General features: G+C 42.2%; 1 protein-coding gene across 1 annotated transcript; it reads right to left on the minus strand.

Moving 5' to 3' along the window:
- Nucleotides 1-3309: 3309 nt before the first annotated feature.
- On the minus strand, nt 3310-9022 carry LOC311311163 (transcription factor HES-5-like; the record flags this gene model as incomplete). Its single annotated transcript, XM_084440814.1, has 3 exons — nt 3310-3517; nt 8626-8840; nt 8960-9022. 3 exons carry the CDS (start codon nt 9020-9022, stop codon nt 3310-3312), a joined length of 486 nt encoding a protein of 161 aa, XP_084296940.1.
- Between the last annotated feature and the right edge of the window lie 2782 nt (nt 9023-11804).

The following is an 11804-nucleotide window of genomic DNA, read 5'->3' on the forward strand; positions in this document are numbered from 1 at the left end:
TCTCAACTCAATGTAATGTAGGCCTACAGGTGAGTAATGCCATCCTGCATGTTTAAGGCATTGAACGATGTATTTTTTTTTCTATTCTTGTTTTTCTATTCTGCTTCACTGGTGTAAAGTTTTTCCAAAAGCACATAACCTTACTGTTTACATAAGACAATGCTGCCCCCTATAGGACCTGGCCGGGTACCTACATCATGTGACGATAACAGCCCACTGTAGTAGGCTACTCATGCGCAATGGAGGTATAATATAACTGGAGACGGCATTGAAAATGGCTTGCCTATTCATTTCAATGAAAGTTGCTCACCGGCGCATGAAGCCATTTGTAGTAGTGGCCAAAGCTCAGTATTGCAAGTCACGTAACGGCATGCGGCCCAAAAGCCTTATTTCTACCAAAAATAGATTATAATAGATAGAGCTAGAAGAGGAAAACAACATTTGTCTAGGTATCATTCAGCATTAAAGACCAATCTAAAAAATATAAACTTTTAACTCATCTTTTTTTTTTAAGCCACCAATAGGCTACCTGTATCGAGACGATTTTAGAAATATGCTGTGAACGAGCCTCAGGGACGCTGGGCGCGTGTTCATGAGTCCTGTGAACTCGGCGGAAAACACATCACCATAGGAAGACCAGCTGTTCCTAACGCTAATAATCCGGCAGAGGTCCGCATGCCACTCGATGTGCAAATGGCCAGGAAACCGCCAGGGTTCGGCTGGAGGTCTGCCAGCGGATTCCGCGGGAGGTCCGCCAGCTCATCCATCGGGGACTCGCCGTAGGTCCCCTATCCTTGTGTTATATTCCGCCGGAGGTCTGCCAACTCGTCATTGGGGATCCGCTGTAGGTCCGCTAGCCTTGTGTTATCTGGGTCCCTTGCCTTTACCAAAATAGCTAACGTTACAGGAATCAGTGTAACTGCTTTAGCCACTGACCGCTACCATTAATGTTATGGAAGCTGCTGCTAGTTGTTGTGAATTCATGAGCTAACTGGCTATCCCGCTCTTATTGTGCTGAATTAGCATGGGAAGCATTGGAACTGATGTGTCCAGGCAACAAGACCTATCTTAATTTATCAGACATTATTTAATGTCATTTCAATTCACAGCTATTTCAGTGGCATGGCTAGCTTCCGTCCTACTAGTCCTGAACAGAAACAAGCCAGCCATGCATATAAGCCAGGCTCGACCTGGCCTGGTTGATAATAGTTGGGCTGCAGAGTTTTTAATGAGCTGAAGTCTGTCAGTGTTTTTTGGGGGGAGGCCAGTGAAGAGTGCATTACAGTAATCAAAGAAATCAAAGGTGTGAATCAATTTTTCTGCATCCATTTGATTTATAAATGGCTATAGCCTACTTTAGCTACGTTTATAAGGTGGAGAAATGAGGTTTTGTCACCTTGTTAATTAGGGCCCGAGCACTGGCTGTGCGAGGCCCTATTGAAATTGTAAGGATTATTATTTTCCTACCTTCTTCTCCCCAAACGAATGCCTTTTTGGTGGCCTAAACATCCATGAAAACTCATTAAACTTTGCAGATACGTCAGTCCCGGTGAAAATTTAGATATTTCATGGGTGACGGAAATGGGCGTGGCAAAACGGCTCAAGAGCGCCCCCTGGAAAATTAAAAATGGCGAGCCCCACCTTTCAGTTTGATGTAGGCGGACGAAATTCGGTGGGCATATGTAGTTCATCGAGACACACTAAAATGTCTCTTGGACCTATGCCCAACATCCAACAGGAAGTCAGCCATTTTGCTCTTAATGTGCCATTTTTTCCTTGTTTTTACCATTTCCATGCCTCGTATTTCAACGAACATCTCCTACAGATTTCATCTGATCAACTTCATATTCGGTCAAAAAATTTGAGTTTTCACCAAATTCCCTTGCCGTGGCGCCCCGCCAAAGTTTGACATTTCGCCATAAAACACGAAGTCCGCCATAACTCCTCCATACATTATCCAATTTGTCCGATATATATCTCACGCTTCATGACGGTTCTGTCCTGAACACATCTATGTGCTATATAAGTGCAGTCCATTTACCATTATATTGGATTGAAGGCCATACAGGTACATGGACTTCTTTGCCCACTAGATGGAGGCATGGAGTAGACAGGGTGGAGGTCCCAGAGTCAGTGAGAGGCAGGGGGCTTATTAACACAAGGGAACATGCATAATGGCTGGGGGACAACGTGTACATGTGTACTTGTTTACGATTGTAAGAGGCCATGTTGAGGAAATGAACACCTGTCATCTCTACAGGCTTTTGTTTTCTTTGCATATTATGTTGTTCATTTTTAGGTTCATGCAAGGTGTAAAACGTTTACTGGTGACTAAAGGTCATTCTAATAGTATTAATGCAAAATAGGAAATATTCAGTTGTTTTTTGTTTTATTCATCTTGAGTCAAGAGTCACATCATCATAGAGGAAGAAACCTCAATTTGAGGCAGGTAGGGTGATGAAACATCATCACAAAAGAACTTGGACACATCTCTAAGACACATGGTACTCTAACAGGATAGAGGATACTGAACAGCTGTCTTCATAAAAGACACATGGTACTCTAACAGAGTAGAGAATAATGACCAACTGTCTTTATAAAAGACACATGGATTTGTCTAACATAAACAGGACTTTTACATTCTGAGAAAAAATGTTCTCCATTCCAAAATATGAACATGGTTCAAAACATAAATAAAATTTCAGCAGAAATCATTAAGGGAAAAGTCGAAAATGTAAATATTTTGATCTCAAAACAGAACAATTAATGATAATCACATAGTAATAATACAAGGGATGTCTAGTTTGGTAAATAATCCTCATGGAGGAACAGTGATACTATAACTCAAGTCTACATTAAAACAGCAACTAGTGCAAACTTCACATAGAAGGCATGTTATCGTACAAGTAGTGTTGCAAAACTATTCTCTTTCATAAAAAAGTTGTAGTTGACCTTAAAACAGATCAGTCATAGAAAATCTCTTTTGAATTGAATGTATGAGGTCCTCACAGAGGAATATAAAGGCATATTATCATCTAATATTGTTCATGAACATAATCAACACCTGAAGCAGTTAAATCATTAACACTTCATTAGTGTACTGTTCATAAATGTGATAATTGTCTGAAATGAATATTTTCACTTGCATCGGAAGTATTAATTCCAAATGACCAGTAAGTCATTAAAACCTTCAGAGGAGGTCTGGCTGAGGTCTTTCTTCACTTCTGAAAAATATTGTCCGTGATGTTCATCTCTGACCAACATGGTCATATAGGTTTGTCTGGAAGTGGAGCTCCAGTCTGTAGGTCTCTACCAGGGCCTCCAGAGGGCGCAGTTGACTGGACTCTTCTCTTTACTGATGCTGTGCTGGGCTGGGGAGCTCAGCTGAGGCAGGTCACTCTCCCTCCTGTTCTTATCAGAGGATGACTGCAGGCTCTGGAAGTGTCTCAGCAGTCCTCTCTGGTTCTCTGTCTTCACATCCTCCTTGGACAGGAAGTGCACCATCTCTTGGACACACCTGGAGTGACCCGGATTGGCAGCTGCTGAGCAGGAGGAGGAGCTGATTGGCTGCAGGCGTCTCAGGAAGCAAACTGTTATCTCCAGGATGTCGGCTTTCTCCAGCTTGGAGTCAGGCTGCTGGTTGTGGAGCTCTAGACCCAGGACAGACTTGAGCTGCTCAATGCTGCTGTTGATACGATCTCTGCGTACCTTCTCAACCAGTGGCTTTCTGAGCTGCAAACAGAGAAGAAGAAATACATTAATAACCTGATTCTGAAGAGTAACAATAATGAAGATAATAATTATTAACCATTCAATGTTTACATATCGGGTTGAATTGGGTCTTCAATGTACCTTGTTAGTGAGAGTCAGGTGCTCCTCAGAGAAGGTTCTTGATGAAGTGATTGTAGGAGCCATGGCTGGATCTCTGTGCAGAGTGAATCTGATTCCTAGTGGCTTCATCCCTCCTATATATAGTCCCTCATCTCCATATGAATGTGTGGGTCTTGGGCTGGTTGGAGTTTCCCACAGTCTGCAGCCAATGGGAGAGCAGGGAAGGACAATGGGGAATGTGGAGCTGCCACATGCTCAGTGTTCTTATTGCTGGGACACAATGACCACATCTCAGGGGAACAGGTGGAGGTTGGGGGTGATGGAGAGAGACTCCCAGAGTGCTGTGTGAATCTGGGAAAGTGGTGACCCTGTAAAGAGAGCAGATCTGCTGCCTGATGGTGGGATCAATGATCCCGACAGAGCACACGCTCATCATGTCAACACACACGTGTGAGACTAGGTGCCTGCACACGGCCCCAACCAACGCCAACCAACTCCCAACACCCAACATTCTAAAGTTGGCAGTTGTTAAAATGTTAGAAGTTTAAAATTCAACTGCAAAATCCATCCAACTGACACCAACAGTCACCAACAAACACGACACACCAATCTAACGTTGGTATTGGTTGGTGTTGGTTGGGGCAGTGTGCAGACACTTTAACAAACATTCTTTACATAGATCTTACAGTGACCAAATCCCCACCCAGATAGCAAACAGATCTGGGCCATATATGGGCCGGAATTAAGCCACAAGTGCCAGATCTGGCCTGTATATGGCCCTGATCGGATTGCTGTCTGGGCAGCTATGAGAGGATTATTCTTATGGATAGTGAATCCTCCTTCTGTCACTGATTGTCACTGAGTCACATGTTATAGCCTACCTTCATGGTGATTAAACACTGCAATCGATTGTGCTGTATCCTTTCATTATCATAATCCATATTGATCTTTCATCATTTTCAAAATCCTGATTCACCACTTTAGGGATACATGTTTGGATGTTAATATAGTTCCTGTCTTAAAGCTACAGGCTATCAGTAAGTAGGCCTATCAGCTGGATCCGATGGCCCCTTATGAGTCTCTGTGTGGCTCTCAGGTAATGTGATTCCAGTGTTGACTGTGCAGCTGTGAGGTGCTGCTGCCTGCCTCCTGTGTGTCCAGCATCTCCAGGCAGGCAGCACACTTCCCTCCCCTCAGCTCCCACCCTGCCACAAGGCCGAGTGTGCCCCAGTCACACGCCCTCCTCCTCTCCCTGGGGCTGGGAGCCACAGGGACACACGGCTTCCCACACTCCTGTATGCAGCCCGTTCAGCCCCTTACACAATAGACGTGTGTCTGTTCCCACAGAGGGCCCCAGTCTGCTCCCATGCAGGGCTGGGCTAAGACTGAGGCAGAGTGGGGCTCAGCCATCTGGAGGATGAGTTAGAACCCACCTCGCTAATACACCACACAAAACATTAATGTATTACATTTTGAATATAAAACAAATAAGTAAACAGAAATGTATTATATATAGAAATAATAATAAAATAATTATATATATATATATAAGATTTTTTTTTAAACAGAAACTGTTTGTGAATGTAAACTGTAACGTGATCATGGCTTAAAGAAAAGACACTGTTGCGTATCTAGTTGCATTAGGTGACTACAAGCTGAATTGATTCTAGCAGATGTGTCAATACCAAACCCTGCCGACGTCTGAACGTGATGATGGGAACATGGTTTTTCTGGGTCTACATGGGTACAGACACTGTCCCAGGGTGGGGACTGTCCTGTCAGATGTTATTAACATATGCTATGGAGACCAACATCCCACCTGTCATTCTGTTCCCCACTGTCTATTGTCCCCAGATCCAAGCCCTCTGATTGGCTAGGGAGTCCGAGACGAGGCACAGGGAGGAGCATAAATAGAGAGAGGAGAGGCAGAGCTCTCTAGTGAAGATCCTCTGAATATCCTCAACACAGGCAACATCGCAGGGAGAAGAGGAACCCCTTCAACACTTCAACCCCAGACCTCCTTCAACGAACGAACCCAAGAGGAACATTGGCTTATTTCTGGAAAGACTGCAAATTCAGACCACAAAGCAGAAAATGCCAGCCTACTTGGACATCGCTCTTCAGGACAGCTTAAAGGAGCAGCAGCTTCAAGTTCACCTTCGGTAAGTTTAGGTTTATTGCCACTGAGATCCTCTGGCCGTGTACAGGGACGTTACCGAGGTTCAACATAGAGTTGTGTGTGTGGGAAGAGGTGTTGATGGCCATCTTGTTTCTCTCAGGTGTAAACTCCACGTGCTGGAGAGGAAGTGCAGCAGCGGAGTGGAGAAGCTGAAAGCTGCTCTGGAAGAACATCTCCAGAATGGGATTTCTACCTCAGACCTCCTGGAAAAGACTGTGGCGTTCTTCACTCTGAGGAAGGTCCTGCTCTCCCATAATGGCTACTCTAAATGTTCCAGGGAGATCCTACGTCTCTTCCCGTCCTCAGAGGAGGACCTGGCGCCACTCTGTCTCCAGCCGTGACCGGGAGATGAAGCGAGGACATTAGAGGTCAAAGTTCAGATGAAGCAGAGGCTCCGTTTTATGGCCAGAAGATGGGAAGCCAGCTGACTGCTGTGACGACGTATTTTGTCACTTCCTCTGACAGCTTGTGTCAAAGTCACAGAGCCCTATTATGACATATTGCACTGTTTTTGTATATATTTAAATGAAGTTGTTGTTGGTTTGGTACCTCAGCGGTTGTCTCTCTTTCTAGCCAGACCATAGTACTCTACATTATGTCTGGACCCTGTTTGTTTGAACCTTTTGCTCTGGATCTATAGCAGCTGAAGTCTTTTCAAATGCATTGTGGGCATTTATATCAGCAGACGTTGAACTGCTCTATTCTTTCTGTGAAAATGTAGACCCAGTACTCCATGGTGTCAACTGACAATACTGCCTTAATTTAAGGTGGTAAGTGCATTCACATCCCTGCCTTTATTTTGAAAAGGAAGATCATTTTAATGTATGATGATACAGACTAGATTTGTTTTATTTTGCAGTATTGTATAAACCCAAAGGGAATTAAATTACGGTAATGTTCATGTTGTGTTTTTGTCAAATAAATCATGTGAACAAATATTAACTTCCTCTCCCTCACTTTATTTCACATATACCGGTTGTTTTATGATGTTGTGGATTAAATCCATCCAGGGAACTTTCTCTCCAGTGAAGTAATCAAAATATCAAGTGTATAATTTCAAAGTCCGGGAATTATTGAGAATAATGACAATGAAATTTATCTGACCAACCTTTGGCTGGGTCACGTGGGTGAGGATGTACAGCTGAAAGACCTGAAATCTCCTGTGATGCCACAATCATCACTGATGATGCATCCAAGTGCATCGAGAGCTGTATTTAACAAATCAATGTCAGATCAACGTAAACTTGATCAATGAACAGACGGAGGGAGGAGGTTGGATTGGATTGGGAGTGATGTGGTCTAGGTCCAGGCCCCCTCAAACAAGCCTGGTTTATCACGAACAGAGGTTCCTGTGGTGCTGGAGTGTGCTAATCTGCTCTGTCTAGTTACAGTCTCTCTACATGAGGCAGAGCGGTCTGTGACTGTGAGTGCTCTGATGAGTCCATGAACGTGTTTCACTGCCATTCTATTGCCCCCCCCCCTTCCCCCACCCCGCAATCGCCAACATGACTATAATTCATTACACCAATTTAAAGATTACTCTAAATTCCTACGTACGTCCCCAAGACAAGCTACAGTATGAAAGTAATTGGAAGAGGCAGTTTATGATATTGTAGTAATAGATGTCTAATGAAAGATATTATTCAGGCTACAAAAATACAGTTTGATCTTTGATCATATTTTGTACAGTTATAAACAAATACTGTAATAAACAGAGAACTAGACCAGGCACAACCTGTACTGTATGTGTGAAAAATGCCTGAGAAGAATGAGATCAGCAGACAGATATTTCGGTGATTGTTTTTATTCGCAATGAATTCATTTTTCAGGATGAATACATTCATTTTGTAAATTTAGTTTTTCAAACAAAACAGTGCCTTCACTGAAGGTACTGCTTAGTGACACACTCACAGAGTGGCAAACCAGCAAGCATGTTTTAACAATCTCCCAGATAGATAGAGATTAATACTTTTCATCTGTTTAAAACACAGACATGGTTTGTACATCTTATAGCTATTCTTTACAAATAAATTATCAAGTGTTCTTCATCAAAACATAACATTTCAAGTGTAAGCATTAGGCTATCCACCTTAAACAAGGCAGATCACATCATGAGAACATTCCTACAGGGAACAAACAAACAGCATATTCACTTCATACAACAAAGACATTGTCATGTTTTCTTTTCTATAAAGAAATATATTTCATAGAAGTCATATCAGTCGCTCCTTTGCAAAAGGAGATAAAAATGAAAATAAATCAATATTTTTCGTTTCAGTTTGAAAGCAAATTAAGAAACTCAAACGAGACAACAAGGTTAAAACTCCTGTAAAAAGTAATTACTCATTGGACTAACATAGTCATTCATGTGAGTTTGTCTGGAAGTGGAGCTCCAGTCTGTAGGTCTCTACCAGGGCCTCCAGAGGCCGCAGTTGACTGGACTCTTCTCTTTACTGATGCTGTGCTGGGCTGGGGAGCTCAGCTGAGGCAGGTCTCTCTCCCTCCTGTTCTTATCAGAGGATGACTGTAGGCTCTGGAAGTGTCTCAGCAGTCCTCTCTGGGTCTCTGTCTTCACATCCTCCTTGGACAGGAAGTGCACCATCTCTTGGACACACCTGGAGTGACCCTGATTGGCAGCTGCTGAGCAGGAGGAGGAGCTGATTGGCTGCAGGCGTCTCAGGAAGCAAACTGTCATCTCCAGGATGTCGGCTTTCTCCAGCTTGGAGTCAGGCTGCTGGTTGTGGAGCTCTAGACCCAGGACAGACTTGAGCTGCTCAATGCTGCTGTTGATACGATCTCTGCGTAACTTCTCAACCAGTGGCTTTCTGAGCTGCAACAGAGAAGAAGAAATACATTAATAACCTGATTCTGAAGAGTAACAATAATGAAGACAATAATTATTAACCATTCAATGTTTACATATCGGGTTGAATTGGGTCTTCAATGTACCTTGTTAGTGAGAGTCAGGTGCTCCTCAGAGAAGGTTCTTGCTGAAGTGATTGTAGGAGCCATGGCTGGATCTCTGTGCAGAGTGAATCTGATTCCTAGTGGCTTCATCCCTCCTATATATAGTCCCTCATCTCCATATGAATGTGTGGGTCTTGGGCTGGTTGGAGTTTCTCACAGTCTGCAGCCAATGGGAGAGCAGGGGAGGACAATGCTGGGGCACAATGGTCACGTCTCAGGGGAACAGGTGGAGGCTGGGGGTGATGGAGAGAGATTCCCAGAGTGCTGTGTGAATCTGGGAAAGTGGTGACCCTGTAAAGAGAGCAGATCTGCTGCCTGATGGTGGGATCAATGATCCTGACAGAGCACACGCTCATCATGTCTAGTACATCCATTCTGGAGATCAATACCCCATCATCATCATCATCATCATCATTATCGTCATCATCATCATCATTACTCCTTCATTCATTAGTGAGAAACCAAAGACACAAAGTTGTATAAGGGATTTGACAGTGTTCTTACAGGAGAAAACACAGTTATGGTGTTCAGTCAGACTGAAAGATTTTAAATTTAAATTCAAAAACAAATATGGTGCTTTGCCATTTACAAATATGTTGCTTGTTATGAGTTTTCCTACTAAATATATGAAGGTCATATACACCCCAAAGGCTGTAGGGACATATAGCAGAAATGTTAAGGCCAGGGAAACTGAAACACAGACACAATGCACTGAAATAAATACCAATTCTCATTTGTCATGTTTATGTTCTATATCATCTTGAGTAAAATGCCATGACACAAAAGCTCCCTAATGATATTTTGGTTTTAATAGATGGAGAGTTTTTCTCAGAGACTAGACTCTATGGCACTGACTAGACTTAAGACTAGACTCCCAATTCCAATAGCTAATGTGATGCGCAATAAGACACACTTCTATTGTTCCCCCGTTGAAAGCAATGAATGGATAGAGTGTGGGAAACTGAGGAACACTCACTCACAGACCCCCTGTGGGACAATAGATTCAGACCCCTACCTCGGGGGTCAAGCCCTGGAGACAGGAATTGTGTTTACTAAATTCCAGCAATTGTTTGTATGTTAATTTCCCAAACCATTAAAATAATTTACCCAGATTATTACTCAGAAATAATATTAGTTAATATGATTATTGAATAATATGCTAACCTTATCATTGTAATAAATTATAGTCACTAATTGTATGGTGTTTTCTACCATAAAATGTTAATGTTAAGTTAATAGCAAATACATATGGTAGCAAGATCTATACTATGGGAGCCATTTTAAGGGTGAATTGCCAGCCATGCTTTAAGCAAAGCAAACAATACCTCAAATAGACCGGGTGACACAAAACTACTGTAATATTTGAAAAATGCAATTAACGAAAAAAGCAATTAATACAAAATGCTTGTATTTCATAACATACACCAGAGAGATGATACTATGTGAAACCATTGAGTTTGCAAACATAAAAATGGTCCTTTAACTTTAACTCTCCAATATTAGATAACATTTGTCCTTTTCTTATACTGTAGGTAATGTGAGTAGGTTTGGAGGGGTGTCATTTAAAACATTATAAAAAGGCTTATGGTCCACAACATAGAGAGATGGGTAGCAGTTGTAGGTAAATCCATTGAGATATTTATACAGGTACAGTATTAAGGGTTTAACCCCAATCACATGCCAAAATATTGTATTTATATTGTATAAATATTGTGTTTATCACTTTCTTAAATGAGGAATATTTAAAGGCGCTATAGATGACATTTTATGTAGACAAATCAAAAACAAACTCTAACAAGGATTGTAAGCCAATAGTATTAGAATTCCAGATCACTCCCGACACAGAAATGGTTGTAATACTATTGGCTCACGAGCCAAGAGGTGGGAACCAAACCTCAGACATCTCAGACAGAGATAAACATACCTTAATGTCGGACCTGTCAAATTTTATTGAATAATAAATTCATAATCCAATTTTTTTGTGGGGGAAAAACACTTTTATTCCGCACCTTTCTAAAAGCTCTGTTTTTTTTACATGTATATATATATATATATATATATATATATATATTTAAAAAAAATGTCTACATACAAATGCTATGCATGGCACCTATCCCTGAGGGACCTTAGGGAACTGCTTGTGCGCACGAATTAACATTTAACAAGGCACACTTCTATTGTACAGTGGAAGCTCTCTCAATGAGCATAGTGTGGGAAAGCTCTGGAGAGCAGAATCACAGTTCATTGTCATTAGCAGTCCCACCAGCACCTGACTGTCTAATCATTAACGACCCCCCCCCAGGGGAATAGGCACACTTGCACACTTTTAGGGGAGAGCAAAAGGGATGAAAGTTCATGTTTCATGTGTCGTCTATTAAGTCTTTTTCCTCCCTCATTGTCATTAATTATTTTCAATACTTTTAACTGTAAACAAGCCAAGAAGGTACAGTATTTAATCAAATTATTTTGTCAATGCAGCACTAAAAGTGAATGAGTTAACATGTCAGTGGAGCTCCTTCCCTCCAGATGGCCTGTGACGTGAGGCTCGCTCTATAGAGCCAACAGCCGTCACTAAAGGTCCATTCAGTGTCCTGAGCAGCCTTTGTAGTGCATTGATCACAACAGGGCTCAGTGTGGGAAACTCAGAGCACCTCTAATCACACTGACTACCAGCCACAAGACACCCAACACATCTGGACACAGATCCTCCTCCCTGAATACTGCGCAGAAGAACGAAGAGGAGTTCTGTGACATCAGTTGAATTAAGGTGTTAAGCCTCAATATTTATCTGAAAGGATTTTGACAGTAATGTAGTAGGCCTAGTACA

The sequence above is a fragment of the Borostomias antarcticus genome (assembly GCF_949987555.1).
Source record: "Borostomias antarcticus genome assembly, chromosome: 7".
Taxonomy (NCBI): Eukaryota; Metazoa; Chordata; class Actinopteri; order Stomiiformes; family Stomiidae; genus Borostomias; species Borostomias antarcticus.